Source organism: Neolamprologus multifasciatus, chromosome 22, assembly GCF_963576455.1.
Source record: "Neolamprologus multifasciatus chromosome 22, fNeoMul1.2, whole genome shotgun sequence".
Taxonomy (NCBI): Eukaryota; Metazoa; Chordata; class Actinopteri; order Cichliformes; family Cichlidae; genus Neolamprologus; species Neolamprologus multifasciatus.
The window spans coordinates 26642200-26668787 of NC_140459.1; the positions used below are offsets into that span (position 1 = coordinate 26642200).

At 38.9% G+C, this 26588-nt stretch overlaps 1 protein-coding gene across 1 annotated transcript; it reads right to left on the reverse strand.

Annotated features, from left to right (window-relative positions):
* Positions 1 to 527: 527 nt before the first annotated feature.
* Positions 528 to 25209, reverse strand: oprd1a (opioid receptor, delta 1a). Its single transcript, XM_085148742.1, has 3 exons — positions 24434 to 25209; positions 6890 to 7245; positions 528 to 2624 (listed from the first exon to the last, which is right to left on the reverse strand). The coding sequence occupies exons 1-3, from the start codon at positions 24682 to 24684 to the stop codon at positions 2095 to 2097; spliced, it is 1137 nt and encodes a 378-aa protein (XP_085004868.1). The 5' UTR covers positions 24685 to 25209; the 3' UTR covers positions 528 to 2094.
* Positions 25210 to 26588: the final 1379 nt, after the last annotated feature.

Here is a 26588-nt window from a genome sequence, read left to right on the forward strand (position 1 = left end):
TTGTAGTAATTGCTGATTTAGTCAAAACAGAAATTTACACACTCTTGTCATCCTTTGGGATAGCTACGTCTGTACATTCCAGCCAGATATAGTTTGACTTTGCAAAGATAACAGCAGCTCAGATGTATTCTGCACACCTGACAGATTTGGCACTTAGAGCTAAGCAGAGCAGGTATATACACCACATTACACTTTATATCACACATTATCACTGAAAGAAAACATACACTACAAAAAGTATCAATATCCTGCTGCAAACAGATTTTTTGTTTGTTTGTTTTTCTCTTCTGACCATATCTCTGTGGGGAAGTCCACAGCCAGTCCAATTGCTGAATCTGTAAACGGAACACAAACTCATATCCAAACAAACTGTAAACACTTATTTTGCTTCTCTTTCTTCTTTGCTTTTTTTTTCTTAAATATTTCTGAGCCACATAGATCAAAAGCAAGGTGATGAAACATCAAGAATTATCAAATGTCAATATAAGCAACACGTAAAGGAAAAATACAGAACCACAGACGTACCCTGTGGTCATTTTATCTGTGACTGAAGCCAAATGTGTTGTAATGTAAAAGCTAAACATTATATACAAATTTACATTTTTAATTCATTTTCTACCATCTTTTCATTCACAGTCTGCTCCGATGTGTTTTTACTGCTACATTAACCTCATTTAGTCAACTATGCATTTCAACACTCACCAACGTCACCGTGACTGTCTCGGAAATATTTCCACATGAGAGCAAATTCATACAAACTCTGGATTATTATCTCTAACACAACTCTTTGTGTATGCAAAGCTGAAATGATCATTGCCTTCACACTGACGGAGTTTGATTCATGTCGAGTCCCGTCATAGCACATAAATCACCACGAATGATTTAGCTCTGGCTAATGCCATCTTACTTGTCTTAAATGTGTTACAGATATTCAGTGTAACAGTTTTCTAATTTAAAAATGATCAATAATCTTAATAACCCTTGGAGCAGTTAGCTTGACATCAGGATGGAAGTCTAGAAAATGAGATAAAGCCAGTCTCAGTCTGAACAATAGACCAATACAATGAGTGAAGTGTTGTAGCTGCCGACAGTGTTCTTCCAGTGGCAGGTGTATCCACCTTTAGTGATTCTGCTCAGAGGCTTTCTGTGCGCTTGACACCACTACAGAAAGTCAAGTAGGTAAGCAGAAAAGAAGCCCATGGAAATCCAAACACAAGTGGTTTGATGCTATTCTGTCTTTTTCTAAGAACAAACCCCATAGAGTGGGCTCCATTCTGATTCTACATCTGTTATGACAGACCTTTTTCAAATCCACTGAGTCCAAAATTGTCTTTCAGCACAGGCAACGTGTTATACCCAAAGGGTGGTTGAATCACACGGAATACCAAACAAGAATTCCCTGCTTCTCCATGTAGAGAGTTGCTGCCATTGTGCAACAAACTACACTGTAATTCATCATCTAGCTGTCGGTGGGCAAAAGTTGTGTGATTCTCCTTTGTAAGGCTCACTTATTATGAGACGATGTTAAATGTACAAATGGAAAGAGTTAGTTTTTTAATCCACATCAGATGTCTCTGATGAAATAGCAAAGTCGGATTTGAAAAGGCCATCGTTTTAAACTTTTGGCTTTTTGTACTTCAGTCATTCTCTGCTCGATTATAGTACCAAGATAAATGCCATATGAATGACACTTTTTGAGACAGACTCCTTCAGGGATTTCTTTGCCCTTTTTGTGCCATCAGAAAGTTCAGCTTTCGATCCCTAAATTATGAACTGTTTCATTATCTTGATAAAACATTTTAGGCCATCAATATCATTCTACTCTCAGTGCCTCCGTAAGGCATCACTTTGAGGGGGGACAGTAAGAACTTTAATAGAAATATAAGATCAGAGTGAAACTTGTTTTCCATTACCTTTAATTATTCATTTGAATGTCTCGTTTGACAGCCAAATTAGAGAGAATAAGATATGACTGTGTCAACTCTTCCTTTGAAACTCTTAAAACTCTGTTGTGGAGATCTGGGTGACTTCTGATTGGAGATCTTGCTGGATCCTCCTTGAACGAGAGCAATGGGGGACCCGGTCCATGCCTAGTCATGCCGGCTTCTTTCCTGCTTCTGTTGGAGCACAGATGGACACTGGCTCCCTGGTGGTGTTGTGGCCTCTGGTCAGACTGTTTTGCTCCACACGGGTCCGACAGGGGAGGCAGAAATCCCTGAAGCATCGCTTGAAATTTTCATCCAGAAATGCATAGAGGACAGGATTGAGGCTGCTGTTGGTATACCCCAAAGCAATGCACAGATGCCAGCTAGCTATCACAAAGGGATTCCTGCTGTCAATTTCTATCATGGTCTTCACAATGATGAATATGTGAATGGGGGTCCAGCAGATGATAAAGGCCGCCACCACCACCAGGACCATGCGGGTAATGCGGCGCATGTTGCGGTCTTTCTCCTTGGAGCCTGAGAGCAGACGAACACTCCTCAGACGCAGGATCATCAGACCATAGCATATGGTGATGACCATCACAGGGACCACAAAAGCAAAGATGAAGACGCAGATCTTTGTCACCGTGTCCCAATACCAGTCAGGCTCAGGAAACTTTAACATGCAAGTGGTTTTACCTGAAAAAAAAAAAAGAACAGTTACATTTTGATGGCGAATAGACAAAATAGGGCTGATGTTAATTAACATCTGTGAAAGATCTGAGCAAAAACCACAGGATTCAAATCCAAAAAACTGCAGTGAAGGCTGTGGTACAAGATCAAGAACCTTTCGTGTGTAGTGCAGACTTTTAAATTCAGCACATTTTCAGACAGTTTGTCATGGAAGGTTTCATAATGTTGCACTCAGCTGTTCACACAATAAGAGATAAAAAGTCCCCTAAAGTGTTGAAGAAGAGAGAATAAAGCAAAAGCTAATAACTTTTCAAAAGTTATAGAAGCACATGTAGTGACATGTAATTTACGTGTAAAATAAATAGGCGAATAAACTGGGGGTATGTGGAGGTCTTTTCTATCCTTACTGGTCACCTATAGCATATTAGAATATGGGGCACATACTTATATATTCATACAATGCTTTATTTTGTGGTCCAGTGGCTGAGAATTTGAATATTTATTTCTTCAGACTTTACATGAAATAGTCTGATAAACTGAAATACTGGACTTCTGGTTTTCATTAGCTATAAGAGAATAATCAAAATTTAAATAGATAAAAAGCTTAATTTTATATTTTGATGATACTGTTTTTTAATTTAGTGTACAGTATCCATGCACACTCCTTAAAATATATTAGTTAACATGAACAATATTAACTTTTGATGTGAAAGTATCTGACCCTTCTTATATTATTATTATTTTGTTCATTGAATGTTTTGCTTGAAAAGTAATTGATTTGAATCTGTAAAATTTTATACTTTGCTACTAAAATTATTCATCAGAATATTTAATAAATTGATCCCGTAATTTTTTTTTAGCAGTGCGTTATAAATACATGCCTCATAAGGATCTAAAAAGACGAGCATTCACAGTAACGATGAACAAATACATGATCATAACCAGTGAACATGAATGATTTCAATTCATTTTCTATTATAACTTCTGTACCTGAGCGTACCTGGATTTTACTTGTGTGGGCAACTCAAACTTATCATCCCAGTACAGACCTGCATCACTGAATTTATACACACTTTTTTATGCATGTGCACCCAGTAATTTTTATAGTTTGTCTTTTCAGCCATCACATTGAATATACTACTGTACAATTCCTTCACTCTTTATATTTGAATTTTTTGAAAGATTAGTCACTACTTGCACATTTCACGTTTCCTTACTGTTAGGCTGATCACTGCACTTTTGCATCCCCGGAGAGGGAACAGGACTGAACATATCGATCGACTGACTGATTGAGCTGAACTCTCTGTTCTCTCAGCCTCATGTTCACATTCTGCAGCATCTTCCTCTTTTTTTTTCTTTTAACCCGTTTTTCTCTGAACAGAATAGAACATTGCACACACGAGGAAGACTGTGGCCAAACACTCCTTATGTTTCTGCTCCACTGTTCAACAGTGTTTCAGTTTCTCCCTGGAGCAGGATGGAAAATAATCTGAAAAGGAGTTTATTTGTAGTCTTGCAATCAGCGACCCTGCAAAGAGCCCCCATCTTTGAGAAATCTAATAGGTAATATCTGAAAACATTGACTGATAATAACATATTGTTTTTAGCTGTAAGAGGGTGGCAGACTTTTGCAATCTTTCAAAAGTTTTCTGGCATGGTAGTCTTCAGTTGATCTTTGTCAAGAGCGGTGTATAGAATAAGTTTTAAGTCAGGATCAACCAAATTTAAGCCTAGACTCAACTATTTCCAGTTTTATTCATTGGCATGCATGTGAATGGATATGGCTATGGCTGTTTGCTGCTATTAAGAACTGTTGTTTTTATTTTCATGTCTGATTTGTAGCAACACTGAATCAAAATAAAACAAAGGGGAATTTAAATTATATTAATTATGAAAATCAATAAAGCTGTACCGTCAACACCTTCACGGTCTAGCAGTCTAATTATGTAATAACAAAGTGAAAGCAAAGAAAGGCATTTCTTTGAAAATGAGAGCAAAGCTCACGTTGCTAGGTTTTTTGTGAAGATTCAACTACTTTTAAATGATCTCGCCTCTCGCGACGCTGACCATGGTAAACACAAACTGTACATCCAATGGCAGCGCTAGACATTTCCTCCTAATCAGAGACAAAATCTCCCAATCAACTCCTCACTGCTGTGTACGCTCAGCTGCTTGCAAAGCGTCTGCTCAATTTAAACCTTTTAAATGACACGAGACGCCGTCTTCAGCGTTAGAAGCTGTACAGGAATGTCCAAGTGAAAGGAAGGTTTAAGCTGAAATGGCTTTTTTGTTACAGCTGGTGCATTTGTTACAATGTTTGTCTTTGTGCCGCACTAATAGCTATGTGTTGACTGTCTGCTGTATGGTTTGAAGGATCAGCAGTGACTTTATATGACTTTAGCACACAACAAGGTGAGCCTTGAGCTGCTAACTCTGTAGCTACAGACAGCGAGAAACCCAATAACATATACAGGAGCCTAAATAAAATAAGATGTGGACCCAAGGATAAAGTTTGGATTTGCTGTAACTCTGTTTTACCCCTCTGAGTCTTTCACAGAAACATAAGCTAGGGTGCAGAGATACAGCAGTTTCTCCAAACTGTCTGATAAAAAGATTTGTTGTTTTTGCCTCATTATCACTCTATTGCACATCATAGTGGGACATGAGTGGGACCTCATAATGGCCAACAGCTATACTCTAACAATACAACTGATTAAGCTGTAATTTTATGTACTGATTTTCAGGCAGCTCGTTGCAAGACTGAGTGTTAGATGAGTGAGGAAGCTTCTCCTCCACCAACATTTTTTATTGACTTTATAGGGCTATAAAATGTGTTATGCTTCATCCCTGATTGTCCTTTTTGGAACTGAGGACAATCTTTGGCAAAGCAGAGACTGATCTTCAGAGAATTCACAGACATTATCCTATTGTCTCAGACATTTATCTCAGTTGTTCTCCCACCCTCACGTTAACATTTATCGAGTGGAAAAAAGTTAGCGTTGATCCTCCACCTTCACTGTTTATATTAAGCTAACATAGCTGTGTCGCTAGCGATCACGTAGCACATCGTTATATATCAGCTAGCCAAACTAAAGTAACCCTACAAAGTCACTGCTGTTTACTTTCCTGTCTTCATTTATGTCGGAAGTGATAGCAGAGCTGTACGTCTTAATTTGTTTTAGAAATTTCTCAGTCAGGCTATATTATATTTAGATGGAAACTAGTGACCTAACTCCTTGCTAACTTCTAACTCCGTTAAGTTTGATAAATTCTGTTTTCATGGATGCCTGGATGTTTAACTTAATTGTTACATCTGGTAGAGCAGCCACAATAATTATTTTATTACAGATGAAAGAATTTAAACAGTTTTTAACTCTCAGTGATGCCGCAGTGATCGTTTGGCTTATGGACCTGCAGCGGAGTTTGGGCCCAGACACGGCTAATGACGTCACACTTAAAACACCTTAAACTACCTTAAACTTATCACTTCAATGCATCCTGTCAGACACAACTTCTCAGCTGTCACTGCTAAATGATTGTTAGATGACTTTTTAAATTTTTAATTGCCTTGGGCAGCAGATATGTGATTTTTTGAAACACACTGTGAAGTCTCTAGTAGGATTACACAACTGAGGATCACACACTTTGCTAAATAAAGGGCACACTACCTCTTATACCGGCAACTATATTTCGGCAATAGTATTTCAGCGATACACAGTTGTTGTTTTTTCTACATTATGTTCCTTCAAAGATGTGCTAAAGGTTATCAGAGAAGGCTGTGACTTCATTACCAAATACATTTATTTGGAAAATTGAATAATCCTCATGCAATCTTAGACTTACTTTGTGGCACCAAACAAAAGAAGACATCTGGAAAAGCAGTTCACAAGGACCTACCCTCAACTACAGACTCTGTCTCCTGGAACATATTACCTTAGGTTTCATTAGACAGTTTTTGTATCAAGTAGTGTAGATGCTTCAGAGGCTCTTCTCCTTGCTCTTAGAATACACAATGAACAGTTCAGAGTATTGATTCAGAATCAGTTGCCGCTGTTGTTGCATTTCCTTGTGTACAGTTTCATTTCCGACTAAAGGACCACAAGGTTTGCCTGATAGATAAATTATTCAAATGAATGCAGAATTACCTTTGATCTCCACCACTTCGACCAGCACTCAGTAACCATACATATTCAGCCTTATTTTTGAAACAATATAAATTAATTCAGAAATCATCTTAAAATATTACCAAGAACATGCACTCGCAGTCTTACCATTGTCTGCCACTTTGGTCACAGCCATGATCATGACAGGCACACCAATTGCCGAGGACAGGACCCAGATGAGTATGTTGATCAACTTGGCCTTGACAGGCGTCCGAAACTCCAGCGCCCTGACTGGGTGGCACACGGCGATGTAGCGATCTACACTCATCATTGTGAGGGTGAAGATACTTGTGAACATGTTGTAGTAGTCGATGGCAATAATGAGCTTGCAGAGGACATCCCCAAATGGCCAGGTTTTCATGAGGTATTTGGCGCTCTGGAAGGGCAGCGTGCTGGTGGCCAAGGCATCGGCAAGAGCAAGATTGAAGATGTAGATATTTGTGGCAGTGTTCATCTTGGTGTATCTGGTTGTGGTCACAAAGTAGACAGAAGGTGTAGTAAAAGTTAAAAAGAAACTGATATTTTTTAATGATTTTTTTCCCCAGTCAAAAACAGGTTATTTCAGATCATCTCACAGTTGCCTCCCTGGTCCAGTCTACTTGCAGCTGCAGTTGAACTGAAAATCATATAGTTATTTGGGTATAATGTATTAGCTTATTGGAGAGAAAAATATGTAGAGAATAGATGACATAAAGGCCATGAATTGACATTTGAATAGAAAAGAAATTGTCATTTGTGTTACTGGTGCATTTTTGTCCTTTCTTAATAAAAATAAAAATAAAAATAATAATGTATACTTTATTCATCCTCGTGGGGAAATTACTTTCTCTGCATTTGACCCATTCACTCAGTGAAGCAGTGGGCAGCCACTAAGCAGGCGCCCGGGGAGCAGTGTGTAGGGACGGTACCTTGCTCAGGGGTACCTCAGGGTAGCCGTTCAGTGGATTTGAACACCCAAACTTCCGATCATGGGGCGACCATTCTACCAACTGAGCTTCATCAGGGAAAATGGATATTTCAATTATTCTCTTACCTACTTTAGATCCATTTTACCTCTAGTCATTTTCATATATTATAGAAATAATTAGATATAATTCCATGTTGGAATTGATTACAAACAAAGGCTTAGTTTCATTTATGACTGCACTGCCTTGCTAATTTCCAGATTACCAAATCCCAAAAATAAACTACAAGTTAATTGCTTTTATCCTCAGATCCAAAGTTACATTAAGAACTAAAACCAAGGATTCAAAGCCGACACTAGAACAGCAACTCATTCAAACTCCATAAACCCAAAACAGTCACTGCAACACAAACACAACAAGTAACAAGTGTCTGGAATATTAATGACATTTTATTCACACTGGCTTGCTCATAGTGCAAAAGAGATTCAAGTCACATGCTTCATTTGTAGCTCATTTCCAGCATATTTTCTTCGTAGTCTATAATTTTAACAAGAAAAAAAATGTTGCTTTTTTCCCCCATTTCTATCTTTAACTTTTTAACATTGGAGATATTGACATTTCATTTTATAGCAGAAAAAGATAACAATATTATTGTAAAGCCTAAACCATACTCAAGCAGAACATCAGCTAGTGGAAGCCAACCTCATTTGTACCTGTCCATGATTCTATAGTGGAATCACTGTGGCTTTTTATTTGTCTTGATATGTAAAAAATGTAAAAAAAAAAAAGTATGACAGGCTAAGTCATAAAAGGTTAACTAGAGACAATGCATCTCAGGACATGTTGGAGTCGTTTAAGTACTTTCTGCAGGGAGTAATTATTGTATTACTTTTTCAAAAGCTTATAGGTAATATGTAACAGATTACTTAATACATTACCGCAACACTGTTATTTCGGCATGAGGGGAAACCTCATGCAGAAATAATTGTGTAGGAAATGCAGATCAATAGTGCAAAATATACTGTAGATACATTTAATGTGGGTTTCGCTATTTGCACTATTTACAAGCTCCTACAGCTTGTAAATAGACTGCAAACTGCCCTTGTGAGCCACTGTAGAGCCAAAGGAGTAGATAAGTCATCATACTTTCAAATGTTTTGGTGAGTCTTTTTTCAAGCCACAACATGTAGTGAGATCTCAATAAATTATAGGGGTTTGTATCCAATAACTCAATCACAGTCGTTTATATTTTAAAATCTAATTCTAATGAGTTAATAGATCTTTTTTCTGTGTCATTTTAGATACACTAACAACCATGGCTGAATCACTTTGATACTGGAAAAACTGATCAGGAAGGCTGGGTCTGTGGTCGGCATGAAGCTGGACACTCTGGTGTCAGTGGCAGAGAAAAGGACACTAAAGAAACTGCTGGACATTATGGACAATGCTGGGCATCCTCTGCACACGGCCATAAACAACCAGAAGAGTCTGTTCAGTGACAGCTTGCTTCTCCCAAAGACAAGAACCAACAGACTTAAAAACTCCTTTGTCCCACACGCCATCAGACTGTTTAACTCCTCTCTGGAGGGGAGAGGGAGGGGAAACAGGAGGACAAAGGAGGGGGGAACAACTAAGCTGTAGTGCCTCTTCACTTCACTGTGCAATCACCTTTTGTGCAATACTTTTTGTTAATAATCAGCGGTGCAATAGACTCCATACTTGAAATGTGCAATTCACTTGTATTTTTATTTTTATTCCTATTTATTCTATTTATCCCCTTTGTATATTTTATCGATATATGTATACAGTGGGGCAAAAAAGTATTTAGTCAGCCACCGATTGTGCAAGTTCCCCCACTTAAAATGATGACAGAGGTCAGTAATTTGCACCAGAGGTACACTTCAACTGTGAGAGACAGAATGTGAAAAAAAACCCCATGAATTCACATGGTAGGATTTGTAAAGAATTTATTCGTAAATCAGGGTGGAAAATAAGTATTTGGTCACCTCAAACAAGGAAAATCCCTGGCTCTCACAGACCTGTAACGTCTTCTGTAAGAAGCTTTTCTGTCCCCCACTCGTTACCTGTATGAATGGCACCTGTTTGACCTCATCATCTGTATAAAAGACACCTGTCCACAGCCTCAACCAGTCAGACTCCAAACTCCGCCATGGCCAAGACCAAAGAGCTTTCGAAGGACACCAGGAAAAGAATTGTAGACCTGCACCAGACTGGGAAGAGTGAATCTACAATAGGCAAGCAGCTTGGTGTGAAAAAATCAACTGTGGGAGCAATCATCAGAAAATGGAAGACATACAAGACCACTGATAATCTCCCTCGATCTGGGGCTCCACGCAAGATCTCATCCCGTGGGGTCAAAATGATCATGAGAATGGTGAGCAAAGATCCCAGAACCACACGGGGGGACCTGGTGAATGACCTGCAGAGAGCTGGGACCAAAGTAACAAAGGTCACCATCAGTAACACACTACAACGGCAGGGAATCAAATCCCGCAGTGCCAGACGTGTTCCGCTGCTGAAGCCAGTGCATGTCCAGGCCCGTCTGAAGTTTGCCAGAGAGCACATGGATGATACAGCAGAGGATTGGGAGAATGTCATGTGGTCAGATGAAACCAAAGTAGAACTTTTTGGTATAAACTCAACTCGTCGTGTTTGGAGGAAGAAGAATACTGAGTTGCATCCCAAGAACACCATACCTAATGTGAAGCATGGGGGTGGAAACATCATGCTATGGGGCTGTTTTTCTGCCAAGGGGACAGGACGACTGATCCGTGTTAAGGACAGAATGAATGGGGCCAAGTATCGTGAGATTTTGAGCCAAAACCTCCTTCCATCAGTGAGAACTTTGAAGATGAAACGAGGCTGGGTCTTCCAACATGACAATGATCCAAAACACACCGCCCGGGCAACAAAGGAGTGGCTCCGTAAGAAGCATTTGAAAGTCCTGGAGTGGCCTAGCCAGTCTCCAGACCTCAACCCCATAGAAAATCTGTGGCGGGAGTTGAAAGTCCGTGTTGCTCGGCGACAGCCCCAAAACATCACTGCTCTTGAGAAGATCTGCATGGAGGAATGGGCCAAAATACCAGCTACTGTGTGTGCAAACCTGGTAAAGACCTATAGTAAACGTTTGACCTCTGTTATTGCCAACAAAGGTTATGTTACAAAGTATTGAGTTGTATTTTTGTTATTGACCAAATACTTATTTTCCACCCTGATTTACGAATAAATTCTTTACAAATCCTACCATGTGAATTCATGGATTTTTTTTCACATTCTGTCTCTCACCGTTGAAGTGTACCTCTGGTGCAAATTACTAACCTCTGTCATCATTTTAAGTGGGGGAACTTGCACAATCGGTGGCTGACTAAATACTTTTTTGCCCCACTGTATATATATATATATATACATATATATACATATACATATATATACATATACATATACATACATATACACATACACACACACATATATATACACTGTATGTGTATATATATGTGTGTGTGTGTGTGTATATGTATATATGTATATATGTATATATGTATACGTATACATATACATATATACGTATACATACATATACATACACATACATACATATACACACACATACATATACACACACATACATACACACACACACACACACACACACACACACACACACACACACACATACATACATACATACATACATATATATATATATATATATATATATATATATATATAATAAAGTTTTATCTTATCTTATCTCTTATCTTATACTAAAAAAAATCTACTTTAATTTCTTTTTTTTTTTCATTAACTGGATCTAGATTATAGATTATAGATTATGAGATAAATCATAATTAGGCTATGTCATTTTTTTCAAGTTGTAGAACAGTTGCAGCGTGTCATATTAGGTTAGGCCTTAAGAGTTAAATCATCTTTGGGAGTTTTTCCACTACAAGTATATTAATGAAAGAACTTTGTAGTCTGATAGAAAAGTTTTCTTAAAGTAATAAATTAGTCTAAAGCGAATGTCGGCTTAATCAGGAATTTATAATTACAACTGCTGTCAAAACGTCTCAACAGCTGCTCTATTATTATTCACTCTCAGCATCAGCTTTAGTCTCTAAATAACATCAACGTTTCATTTCAATCTGTGTTTCTTTTTTTCAGCTGAAGGTAAAACTGACACAGACCATTAACAAATTAGTAATTATTTATAAGAGCAACGGGCTTTATCATAATTCATAAAAGGAAAACTACTGGTGTAATTAATTAGAGGCTGCATTTAATTCTTGTGTTCCATGTCAAAGAACCTGCTAGTTTTTTCTTATCTTTTACACCTCTTACTAATTATGGAGGGAAAATTGCCATCAAATATGAAATGTTAATCATTCAGGAGGCTACGCAGAGACTGATTAACCAGCAGTAGCACACAGAAGATTTTGCAGAAATTACCTATTCAATTCAATTCAATTTTATTTATATAGTGCCAAATCACAACAAATGTCGCCTCAAGGCGCTTCATAGATACAGAGAAAAGCCCAACAATCATATGACCCCCTATGAGCAAGCACTTTGGCGACAGTGGGAAGGAAAAACTCCCTTTTAACAGGAAGAAACCTCCGGCAGAACCAGGCTCAGGGAGGGGCGGCCATCTGCTGCGACCGGTTGGGGTGAGAGAAGGAAGACAGGATAAAGACATGCTGTGGAAGAGAGACAGAGATTAATAACAGATACGATTCAATACAGAGAGGTCTGTTAACACATAGTGAGTGAGAAAGGTGACTGGAAAGGAAAAACTCAATGCATCATGGGAATCCCCCGGCAGCCTACATCTATTGCAGCATAACTAAGGGAGGATTCAGGGTCACCTGGTCCAGCCCTAACTATATGCTTTAGCAAAAAGGAAGGTTTTAAGCCTAATCTTAAAAGTAGAGATAGTGTCTGTCTCCTGAATCCAAACTGGAAGCTGGTTCCACAGAAGAGGGGCCTGAAAACTGAAGGCTCTCCCTCCCATTCTACTTTTAAATACTCTAGGAACAACAAGTAGGCCTGCAGAGCGGGAGCGAAGTGCTCTAATAGGGTGATATGGTACTACAAGGTCATTAAGATAAGATGGGGCCTGATTATTTAAGACCTTGTATGTGAGGAGCAGGATTTTGAATTCAATTCTGGATTTAACAGGAAGCCAATGAAGGGAAGCCAAAACAGGAGAAATATGCTCTCTCCTTCTAGTCCCTGTCAGTACTCTTGCTGCAGCATTTTGGATTAACTGAAGGCTTTTCAGTGAGTTTTTTGGACATCCTGATAATAATGAATTGCAGTAGTCTAGCCTGGAAGTAATAAATGCATGAACTAGTTTTTCAGCGTCACTCTGAGACAGGATATTTCTAATTTTAGAGATGTTGCGCAAATGGAAGAACGCAGTCTTACATATTTGTTTAATATGTGCGTTGAAGGACATATCCTGGTCAAAAATGACTCCAAGGTTCCTCACAGTGTTACTGGAGGCCAAGGTAATGCCATCCAGAGTAAGAATCTGGTTAGATACCATATTTCTAAGCTTTTCAGCGCCGAGTACAATGACCTCAGTTTTATCTGAGTTAAGAAGCAGAAAGTTAGTGGCCATCCAAGTCTTTATGTCTTTAAGACATTCCTGCAGTTTAACTAATTGGTGTGTGTTATCTGGCTTCATGGACAGATAGAGCTGGGTGTCATCTGCATAGCAGTGAAAATGTATGCTATGTCTTCTAATGATGCTGCCTAGGGGAAGCATGTATAATGTAAACAGAATTGGTCCTAGCACCGAACCCTGTGGAACTCCATAATTAACCTCAGTGTGTGAAGAGGACTCTCCATTTACATGCACAAATTGGAGTCTATTAGATAGATATGATACAAACCACTGCAGTGCAATACCTGTAATACCTACAGCATGTTCTAATCGCTCTAATAGAATATTATGGTCAACAGTATCAAATGCTGCACTAAGGTCAAGAAGGACAAGCACAGACATTACCTACAGTAATTCAGGGCAGCAACACAGAAAAGTCAAACTTATGATAGAGTTAGTTTTGAATTTCAAAAGGACAATGGTGGAATGGAAAGGCCAGAAATATAATGCATCCAAATGACTTTGCACACATCAGAGACATATTGAACACTGTCGGAGTGTCTGAAAAAACAGTTAGCCGTGAGGTACCATCAGTTAGAGCTATAGCATTCTTCTTCCCTGAATGTCTAATCATTCTGCAAACTTTCTAAAATGATATAACTGCACCTTGTCATCTATTTTTTTTCCTGCTGCACCAATTTAATTCTCCTTCCTCATTCCTGCTTCTATCATCCCTCTTTCTCTTTCTTTTTCTTTGCCCATGAACAGTCAACCAAACACTTATCCGTAGACTCTGCCAATTACTCTCAGAAGAACTGAAGAAGCTTCTCGGATGAGAAGTGAAACATCTTCAAGGAACCTTAAAGAAGTACAGACGCTTGTACTTGCACACCCACTTTGATATGACATGAGGAAATAGTGGAAATGACACGGTAGTAAGATTGTTCAAATTTGAGTATATAAATCAGCTTTTGGCTGTAGACTATTTCGCTGACATTTTAGTCCCTCAAACCATTTAATACAACAAGCCTCATTCACTCATTCATACAAGCAGCTCATCTATACTTAAGTGCTTTTTATCTAGCAGTCGCACACACATTCCTACTCCGATCGATGCGGTCAGAGAACAACTTGGGGTTAGTTGACCCAAGGATATTTGGCATGCAGACTAGAGCAACCAGGGATTGAAACACCAACCTTCTGATTAAGAGATGCCCTGCTCTAGCTCCTGAGGTACAGCCACTGCCAAGCTGTGTCAGATCCATGCTAGTATGCCCTAGCTTGGCTGGATTGTAAGAAAAAAAAAAGGTCACGAAGAAGGGAAAAGCGCCTGCATGGAAGGCTCTGTTTTAGTATTATTGCTTTGGTCTGGACTGCACAGTATGCATGCTCTCAGCAGGCAACAAGCAAAAGACACATTGACATACAACATTAATTTTACACCAGACACTGACAGGTTGTTATGCAGAAGTATTTTTCTGATAGGCACTAATTCAAGTGATCCTGAGGTTCAGTCACAGTCAGCTTTCAGCATATAAAGGTGACAGGCGGAAAATCTTGTTCCTGCAGTTTAATCACATTTTTGTTTGTTTTCTTGTTTTGGGTTAAAACCATGGGCATCATGCTAAGTGGCTGTCACAGCAATCCAATCATTTCCTGAAAAAAGAAGTCTCAGAGCAGTGGGCTGCAGCGGGGGTCCCTGACCTTCATTTCTAAGCAAACGATGATGCACACTGAGAGTGTCTTAGTAATGCTAGCCATCCTTTTTCCTGGGCTCTGATGGTAATTTCTGCTTGTGCACCTTGTCAGTGATCCCATACCATTAATCAAATACTGACAGCTCAGCAGCATATAAATCCCAACAAACCAGGAAGGATGTGGAAACACAACAGAGTCAGACACTGATATAAATTAAATATCTTTTTTTGGATCATGAAGAATCCATTGCACACAGCCTTATACTTTTAACCATTAAAGAAAGACATGTTATGAAGTAATTATCATGATTTCTTGGGCTTCTAATTTCTTTTTTTCCCACTTTTTTAAGATCTTTATACCATTTTTGCCTCAATATATCATTCTTTCCCTCATGCTTAGAAATGTATGATGATGACATCCCTACAATCATGTACCTGTACAGGTGCCTATACTATGACTCAGTTTCAACATACCCTGGATATATTTACCTAATCTGCCTTCATTTATCTTAATATCAGCAAACAGGCTAAGTGGCATATGAAGGTTGTAATTAATTTAAAAATCAACCCAGGAATTCCCAATCTGGGTACAAGCGTATTCATATGAAATTGGTGGGACTGGCAGCATCTGAACAGTCACAAGCATGGGTAGGTCTGCTTGCAGCAGAGCAAGCGATTTCAGCACGGTGTGTTGCTATTTGATTTCTTTTAGCCTATTTCACTTTCTCAGAACAGGTGCTGTTCAAGTAATTTTTTATTCAACAGCTTTGGCAATAATCAGGCCTTGGTGTGGGTAGTGAAATTGAGTTCAGCTTTAATAAAAAGATGTGGTTAGTCACATTTAATTCATGATTTAACAAGGTGGAAGGACAATTACTTTTTATTACTTTAGGGCCAAGTTGATTCGGATAGGTTTCTTTTTTAAAAATAAATAAAACCCTTAAAAACTTTGTGTTTACTTTGTATTTACTACTTGTTTCTGCACTGTATTGTGATGCGTAGAACACTAAAATTGTACAGTTGTGGCCAGCCAACAGAAAAATAAGAAAAAAAGAAAATCAAGGAGTACAGTACAATTTTCTATATTCCTTACTGATGTACATCAGGGGATGACAAAGACTTGCTAGCCAGTAAAAAACTGTGGAGCCTTGTACTATCTGTGCACTGATATCCTGGCAATCTTCCAGGGATGTTGACACTATTTTGTGGAGGACTGGTTGTTCAGTACATCCCATACCTCTTTAATTTGGAACAGAACCTGCTCCAGTGCTCCTTAGGCCTGCAGCGTAAGTCACCATGGCAGTGCACCTTGGTACGATGTGAACCACCTTCACATCGTACCAAGGTACAACCTAAATCATATGAATGATGTCAACTGAAAGCACAACAGAACTAAGAAATTATAGTACCATTAATTAAATTACAAAAAATGCTTAGAAAATTCTTAAAGGAAAACACAAGATTGTTTATTACCATTTGCGTTACAGCACACTGTTGTCACCGTTTGTGTTCTACCACAGGGTAAAAGTAAATATTCCGCATACACCTACTTTTTTATTTAGTATTGAGGATGCCCACTTCTTGAGCCCCTCTGGTTTGCATTGTTCAGCAGTGCAGCAGTGCACTCAGGGAAAGCTTTTTTGTATTAGGCCAACTAGTGGGCTGCCTAAGGAGTCACCAGCTCAAGGGTTACCACAGGGATAGAATAAATATTAAGCAATTAATTTTATCTGCTCTTCAAAGTCTGCTGCTTGTGTTCACTGCACACTGTTATAAAAACTCTCATTTCCAGTGCGCTCCATTGCCAGATGGAAGCAGTGCACAACCGGTATGTGGGCTACTCTTGCCGGTCCATCAGCCAGTCGCAGAGAAGAGCAAAGTCAGAGCACTTTCAGAGGTGTTTTTTTTTTTTACACTTCTCTCATTCCTGGTGCTCTCAGCCTTTATTCTGACCCACTTGTCAACCAGTCAACATTAACACTGACACTTGTCATTTGGTTCTGGTGACACACAGTCAGGATATTTAAAGACTGTGTGGGAGCCCATATGGGACGGGTGAAAACCCCTCTACCCCCTCTGTCCACAACACAAATCATGTACATGGAGACACATCTGTGTGATGATAAATTAAGAATTTGAGAATCACATATGAGTAAGCAGACTAATGAAAATATTAGAAGATTAGGATAACGTTACCTATGCTGCTATAAAATAATGATGCAGATAATACTGAAAGCCTGGGAGGATGAACAAGAATTGCGAAAAAGTAAAGATCATATTACTGATGTTCTGAGGAGCACATCCATTTTTGATACTGACAGCTTATGATCTAGAAATGTAGATATTTCCCCTAAAGTAAATGCAAAAGGCACAGTTTATGTTCTTAAATTGCTGGAGGAGAAAAGAGCTGTGGAGGAGGTTAATAAAAAAAATTTGTCATTCCAGGAAATTATGTTTGCTGTCTACTGAGTTCTACTCACTTTCCTGTGAGATTATTTTAAAAAAAACTAAAGGTTTATTTTAAATTTACCTACAGCTGAGTCTGTGAGATTTCTTAAAGCAAGTAAATTGCAACCCACAGATGTGGTGTTCATTATTTCTGAGCGACAAGACCTATCAGAACCAAACCTTAACTCTCTGTCTGCACTTTTCTTCACCTCAGACAGGTGAGGATACCGTGAGAGTTTTATAGTGAAAGGATCTGATACTCAGTAGCTGTCCAAAAGTTGAGATTTGAGCTCCATCACAGCTCAGACCTCAAACTTGGGACTAGTGCTGTCAGTGTTAATCTCGTTAAAATGACGAAACGCCATAACCGCATTAACGCGGCAAATCTTTGTTAGCGAGTTAGCGTGCGTGAGACTGGATGGCGCTAACGTGTTAACGAGCTAACCGCGCTAACGAGCTAACCGAGCCAACCGCGCTAACGCGTTGACCCCGTGCAGGCCCGCGCACGCCAACTCGCGAAACGGAGATTTGTGTTAATGCAGTTATGTCACTTTAACGAGATTAACACTGGTAGCACTACTTGGGACATTTTTATTTTATTGTTATTAAAGCTTTAATTATTCATCTATATATTATTTTATCGTCATTTTGTCCAAGTACATTAGCAAAAACTGAAATATGGCACCCAGTTGTATAGTAACAATCAAACCATCTCAGTTGCTGAGAAGATTATAATTAAAACACCAAGGGTTAAACATTATTTTATGAACAACACAAACTCTGGATTTGGGCTCATAATTATTAAAGAAGTAATAAAATGATTATGCTTGTATGTTCCTCATTAGGCACCCATTCATGTGAGAGTGAATGAATAGTGGCATTGTAAAGCGCTTTGGGTGCCTTGAAAAGTGCTATATAAATCCAATCCATTATTATTATTATTCAATCTTATGGCCCAAAATAACTCCTCGTGTATTTATGCTTGGATAGATACAAATAATGAGTAATTGGTAATCCATTTATCTGACATAGTTAAGTTTATTATGATGCGAGAAAATATGGTCTATTATAGCTAAACATCTCTGCTTCTGTCTCATCTTTAAGGTTTTTAAAATTTTGTCCTTAAAGATAAATCTCGGAATTAAAAGCTTACTTTTTTCACATAATTTCTATATGTAAAAGGGAAAAGGGACCATGTGTTTAAGAGTTTTTAGTCTTTCAAAACAATTGTGAAAATACAGTATTTTAGCTAGCTAATTCTTGATCTTTTAGAATAACCGGAATGAATTGCAATGCCATTATGGGCAAAAGTGTATTGTAATGTACCACATTAATATAGTGCTTTTTCTAGTCTTGCTGACTACTCGAAGCACTTTTACATAAAGGTCACATCAACTGTTTTCAGTTAGCTGCCACATAGCTCCCTCATTTGTTCTTGACATACATGAGTATGACAGCATTGTGCAATTGCTGCAGATGCAAATGATAATGCAAATCTCCCAGTGAGATGATTTGAGCTTTGTGACGCTGGAGGCAGCCATTACAAGACTGGTACACTGTTCTTTCAATGATCCTGGGTTTTTCCTCAGGATTTTCTCTTTGGGACCTTTCATTTCTGTCTGCTCTGTTTCACATTTTAAGTTTGATCTAATACTATGCTTTGCCTTGGTTGCGCTCTCTTTCATATTTAGTATTTCAAGTTTTATCTGGCAGTGATAATGTGTGCTTTGTTCGCTGTTCTTACTATCATGATTACCTGGTTTATTTTCTTGACTATTGTTGGTTTGTATTAGTTCCCTTATTTCAGTTATCAGCCCTTCCCTGTGTTCCCTGTTCCTTGTCAAGTCGTCATTGTCCCTGTTTGCGATTCCATCATTTGGCATAGTTTGGTACTTCCTGTTTTATTTTATCTTCATCCTGTGTTTGCTTCTCGTGTCTAGTCTCCCTTAATTGTTGTCAGCTGTTTTCCCACCTGCTGCCCATCCTCTCGTTATCCTGTGCATGTGTATATTGTTTCTGTCTCCCACTGTGCTTTGTTGAGTCATACTGTTTGCTCCTGCTGTGTATTCTCTTTTGGTTTGCTTTCAGTTTCTGTCATCTGGATTTGCTGGCTCACCTGAATAAGGATTCATTTATTCCAATCTGTTTTTCTAGTCTGCATTTTGGCTCCAAACTCTACACACATCATGACAATTATTAGCACAGGCTGGTGCGGCAATGCTGTGCTGATCCTCAGCTACTACCAATGGACCTAAAGTGTGCAAAGAAAATCTCCTCCACACTACTACATGACCATCAGCAGTTTGAAGTGCTTCTTGATACACTGAGCTACAGATATTTAAGATTTGCATTTGGATAAGTCCTTATCTTTCATCTCAGTGCAGCTTAAAGTTACAATACATTTTGTGACTACATCAGTCCTTTCAGTTTTGACACAAAAGTCAGCTTCGACTCTCCTCTGAAGGCTACACATGGACACAAACACAAGCACACACTGACATCAATCCCTGCTGTGTGAGATGCAAGACAAGCCATGGGATGCAGTCGCCATGTTGACTCAGCCCAGGAAATGAACAGACTGACTGCCATCTCTCAGACACACACAGTCATGTTCCTACTGGCAACGAGCTACAATATTTCCAAGCAAATTTCAAACCCCAGTAATTAACTTTAAATTTTGTCATTACACAATATTCCCATTACAGAACGTCCAAAACATAAATTGTAAATGTTTTCAAAACCTACTGTCTCAGTAGACATTGAACAATAATCCACAAGAAGAAGCTCAGTAAGAGTCTATTTTCACACAAACTGAGCCCAGCTTCCATTACCTGCATATTGATCTGATTTCAAATTTAGCCCACTTGACAGTATTTTGCATGAGCACTGAACTGGTTCTTATCTAAACAGTGCAGCAGCAAGAAGGTGGAAAACCAGTGGAAGATAAAAGGATCCTGCCCCGTGTAACTGAATGGACTATCGCTTGAAGTGGAGGCACAAATTCAAAATTCATTATATTAAAAAAAATATAGATGGATGCTTTCAAATGGGCTTTTGGTTTATTATTATCAAAGCTGACATGTGACCATTGGCAGTAAATAAACTAGTTCTAGTTATTGATTTATTCAGCCATGCATGCAGGTCACCCCTTGGCAAAACACCCCCAGTACTGTTTGCCATTCTGTTCAGCCTGCATCGATCTCACCCCATGTATGGCAGAAAATTCTCACATATTTCATTGCAATACTGCTACAGAAGGAACAGAGGCTACTGTTTACTTATTCATAAGAGGTTCTCACAGCCCTTGACACAACTCCAAAGGAGATTGTGTCTCTTCCTAGTCTGGGACCAGGGACTTTCAGGTATTATCCTGAGACACTTTGCTGTAGTAACACTGTACTGCACCACCGAGTCACTTTAACAGTGATGACAATATAACTGTTGAACTTGGCTGTAACTTTCTGCATGGATCATGAAAACAATGCATTCCTCAGAAACAGTCACTGTGCCCATCTTCAATTATCACAGCAATGAGTGTAATGGACACACTGGTCCACCATGTGGATCTCACCCCTTGCATCTTCTTAACCGTGAAATAGACACGCATGCTTAAGTTGCATTACCAGTAGATTAGATTAGATTAGATTAGATAAAACTTTATTAATCCCTCGGGTGGGTTCCTCTGGGAAATTTGTTAAAGGTAGGGGGAGATAATGTAATTAAAGCCAACACTTGGCTAGTGACCAAGGAAGTTATAAAGTACATTGCAGACTCCTTCTATGCCAGAAACAATGAAGCTTCTTGGCTAATATGTCTTTACATGTAAATGTGTTCGGAATGTCTCTTTAACCATATTCATGTTGTCTTGAAATAAAATATCGCCCCCTGCTGGTACTGCAACTTAAACCAGCATGTCTATTAAACACTGCTGTGATATTTGGTTGTTCCATCAGAGTTCATCACTATTAAATAAATAAATATCAATTAAGCTCTTTTTCATTGATCTGAGATGGCAAAAAGAAAATCATTATACAGTATTATAAATTAAAAGTGGAATTCTGAATTTATAGCTGGTATTATTAGCATTTTGAGGCGAAAATTTAGAATTTTTGAAAAAAGACAATAAAGTGACATTAACATTAACATGACATTAAAAACCTTTCATATAATCGAACTGCCCTACAACAAATTGGCGACCTGTCCAGGAAGTATCATACTGCTCACTCTGTGGTAGCTGGGATAGGCTCCAGCCCCCTGCAACCCTCAATTGGATAATCGGAAGAGGATGGATGGATGTTATCAAATTAGAGTTCCTCAAATTTTTACTTCAATTCTGCATTGTCCTGATTCCTGGGTCCACACCTTTGCAATTTTGAATATAAAAATACACAGTTTTCAGCTATATAAACGCACTGGCCCTACATTTGTAAAATACAGCAAAATATATACAACACAAAATCTACTCCAATACACCTTCGATAATAATAAAACAGTACTGTCAGTTATAAAAGTTTTTACTCTCTAAATTGCTCCATTACTGTTGTTCTATAAAACAGATGGGATTCAAGCCTAACATTATGGAGAAATCCTACTTTTTCTAAATTTTTGGATGCTTTGGAATTTTTTAGGAAAATTCACCTGTGGCTTAACATCCAGTTATTATTTGTAGTACAGGTGGCATTAAGGCAGTTTGTGCAGTTATTCTTAACACAGTCAGCAGTCTTAAATCAGTCAGCTAGCAGGATGCTAGCCTCTTACGAACAGAATTCCTGAAAGAAAAATTAAAGGACATAACTGCCATATTATTAATGCTGTATTTTTTTTTATTAAAATTTTGGTTGAATTGCAGCCAATTTATGTAAAATGGAAATTATACAAAATGTATTTGTTCCACAAAACAATGAGGAAAAGCACGCAGTGATTGTCTATCAAATAGAAGTGCACAAAGATGATATTCTGACCAGGGACGATCAGGCAGCAATCTGCCCTCCAGTGCATGGACTTACACAAGGTCCCTTTACTGTTTTCTTCAAGATTGTTTAACCGTATTTTGTGGGTCTTTGTTTGGGTTTTTTTTTTTTTTGAAAATGTAAGAAGAGTGAGATAAATTTAGAAGTCGTGGGTTCTTTACTGGAACATCATGTGGATAAAAACAGTGCTTTAAAATGCAGCTTTAAAAAAGAAAAAAGGAAAATGTAATCTGTCAAATATTATAGTTCTGGAGACTCCCCTGCTTTTTTGCTATTCACGCCTCCAGTTTTTACAAACACGAAGGCACTACAAAACAAATTCCCCTAAAGCATTTTGTTATTTTGTGTATTAATGAGCTCATAAATCCATAGTACAGCTATTAGAGAATGCCAAACTTTTCATTTGAAGGCAACTCTAAGATTTTGTTAATAAGATCATTACTTTCAAAGCTTACAGATGTTCCACAGGAGATGATACATTCTCACTGGGTTACTGTGCTCGAGCTTCCCGTCTCATGGAGGTGTGGGTGCTGTCTAAAAGATGTGACGTCGTTGTAAAGTCAATCGCTTCGCAGTGTGACTCACTGACTTTGCTGACTCCTCAGACATCCCCTTTTTGTCTCCCTCCTTCCTCCCTTGCTTTGTGTTTAGGTGGCTTATTTTTCCCAATCTTTTCACATCAACACCTGAATGGAAATACCTCAGAGCTCTGAATATGGATCAGTTTTGATTGCCACAGCATACATTCCAGATTTTCTGTTATTTCTCTGTTTGGATTCCCCCTGCTGCTGTCTTCTATTGTTCCCTCTATAGGCTGAAATATGACCAGCAGCTAGGATATAGCTAGGATAAAGATAGATATATAACTGCATTATTTTTTGCCGATCTTGTCACATTTTTACAGTTGCTTTACCCCAAAGCTGGTGCCTCCTAAATCAATTTTACCTGCTTCTTCAATTTTCCAGCCAAGAGTCGTGATTAATACTTTGGCTGATATTGGGGATAAAGAGAATATCTGAGATTAGGAGATATAAATGAGGATAAGAAGCAAGCAATATAAGCCATTTTTTCTTGTCTATTTATTTGTTTATATTTTTTCCTCATGCAGGTTAGGGCTGGGAGGCTTTTCTGGGAAATAAGTGTGTACAGGGTTTATTTCTTTTCATTTAGAGTCAGACCTTGGACTGACAATAAAGCTGTCAACACCCACTAATGGAATAATAATAATAATTATTATAATTATTATTATTATTATAACAACAATAATAATCTTAAAACTAGGGCATATAACCTGCAGTTTTATAAAGAGACCAAATGCTGTCTCCGTCGGTCCTTCTAGCTACAGGATTTCCATTTCTACTCTGCTTCATCACACTCAGTGAAGAGGAGCGTGCAGCTGAAGGTCCATAGATCAGTTTGAGCTCATGAAGACTATTTGAGTAGTCCTCTCTCACTGAGGCACGGCTGAGTCAGTCATAACAACCATCTTTAGTATGAAACTGGTGCATGTTGTTGCTTCATGCAGAAATAATAAAAGACCAATCTCATGGTTTATGCAGGGAATCTTAAATCACTTGTTTGGCATGCGCATATTTCACCTACAAATGCGGGGGCAGTGCAAGCACACACTTGTAGCTCAACACACACACAGACACTAAAAAAGTGCAGGAAAGGAGCAATCGATGGGTAATTAGCAAGCAACTTTCTGGTATTTACACCATGTGTATCCTACAAGGGTCTGGTTGGGATTTTTTGTTAATTCGTGTGCTTTACCTCAGAAAACATAAATTTAATTTGTATTTAGAAAAGCTCTTGAGATAACTGAAGAAAACTTAAAGCAACACATTTGAATTGAATTTGATTTGATTTGAAATCAGCGCGTATTTAGGGCCTGAAACCCCCAAATGAAGCTTTGCATTTCGCATAAAGTGGGTTTTATTGCTCTCATCAACAGCCACCAACTAATTAAAGTGACTGTGCTAATAAAGCATGATAGTGTTTACCTGACCACTCCGTACATGACAAGGACGTTGCCGAGAAGTCCCACCACGCAAATAACGGAGTAGAGCGCCGTGATGGATATGGCTATGATTATACCCCCGGCGCTCCTCACCGGATTCTGCTGCTCGGTGTAGTTCTGCAGCCTGTCGCCCATTAAGTCGCTCTCATCATCCGGGAGGGTGACATTGAAGGGGATGAAGGAGTAAAGGTCGGACAGGGAGAGCTGAGCTCCGGGGACCGTGTAAGGCTCCATGCTGCAGTGCTGCCCACTCTGTCCTCGGTGATGAAAACTTAACCGCGCAACAGTGAAAAGAAAGGCAAAGATTTAAACTGACACAGGAGGAAAAAAAACTAGTCAGACTGGAGAGAAGAAGTGGAAAAGGCGAGCAGGAGAGTTTCCAAAAAACGTGCAGATTAGAGCCTCTGAGTAAGAGTTTTCTATCCAAACGAACGAAGAGTAAGTGCCCCCCCGGAAGCGGGCAGCTGCATCTGTGCGCTCTAGCTGTGTGTACACCTCTTATACTCTCGGAGACCCCCACCTCACAGCCCGGCAGCTCTCTAATACCCGTGCGTCGACGTCAAACCTGCTCATTTATATGAAGTCACACTAGAATAAACGGGAATGCAAGGTTTGGGGTTTCAGTCTTTTAAACAGAAATAAAACTTTAAAGTTGCGCAGAAAGAGAAACAGATTCAATCAAATTCCACTTATCTCGTGTAAACTGCGAACAGGGCACGTTAATGATACTGAAACTGCCTTTTAACCGCACTTTCAGTGAAGCCATTATAGAAGACATAAACATACGCTAAAGTTAGCAAGGTTGATGTATCCGCCTACAGGTATGGCGTTATTTTGGTGCCACTATTCTGAGCGCACGTAAAAAAAAATTGAGCGCACGTAAAAAAAACAAAAATAATGCCATAAAAGCCAGGGTGGGAACTGTCCTTGTCCTGATGTTTGCTGCTCTGCTGAGGCAGCGGGAGGAATAAATTATGCCTTCGGAAACATGGTACAGATCAAAATTAGAGATCAACTTTCAAATTCCCTGCTTTTTACATTGTAAAATTATACTAAAATTAAAAAGAGGCATCCATCCATTCACTGGGCTAACCAAGTGACTCAAACCCATCATGAAGGTCCTGGGTTTGAATCCCTGTGCCTGTGTGAGTTCTCTTTGGCCAATCTGACTTCTACTTACAGTCCAGAGAGATGCGCGGGTTACATTAGTTGGTGATTCTAAATTGACTGCAGGTGTGAAAGGTTGCCTGCCTGCCTTCTTATTGGCCAGTGGCGGTCCTAGCCCATTTGGCGCCCTGGGCGAACACTCCCTCTGCCCCCCCCCCCACACACACACACACACACACAGACAAAACATATTAAGGATTGTACATTAACATAAAGCTGTTGTACACACACACATATGAAGAGAGAGAGAGTATGCATTGTATGCAAACGGCTACCAAACAGCCATCATAATTCATCATACAATGAGAACAGGATAAATCAACAATTGACAATGACTAATTAATATTAAAATCTGTAACATAATGTATTGTTTGGAGTTTAGTCTGTTACTGTTACTATTTTTACCATTTCTTCTTGGAGCAACTGTAACACACATAATTTCCTTAGGGATTAATAAAGTATTCTGATTCTGATTGTTTCAGGATGACCTGCCATTATCCAATGACACATCTGCTTACCTGTATCTTTTGCTCGTTTCTCCTCCTCTTCTTTTCTCTTTTTTCTAAGCTGAGCACCTGATGGCTTTGAACTTTTCTTGCCCATCTTCCATTGGTTTTAATTTTGCACTCCAGTATGAACACCCATCCCTCAACTCGAGGATCACCACAACATGATCTAACAGACCTACACCTTAGTTCACAGATTCACTTTGTCTAAGGTGCATTTCTGAGATTTCACACAACCCAGGATTCAAATCATGAATACACAATGGGCTTGGATTTACAACATTATAAATGAAATGTGCTCTATTTGGAAGCAGCAGGCCCCCCCTCCCCTTTCGACGGCTTGTGTGTGAGACTTTAAATCATCAAACTGTAAATTTTTAATTGTTATTGATCCCTTTACCCCTGGTCCTAACGTGTATATTTATTTTCTTACTCTTCTTATATTTATTGTTTGTTTACTTGCAC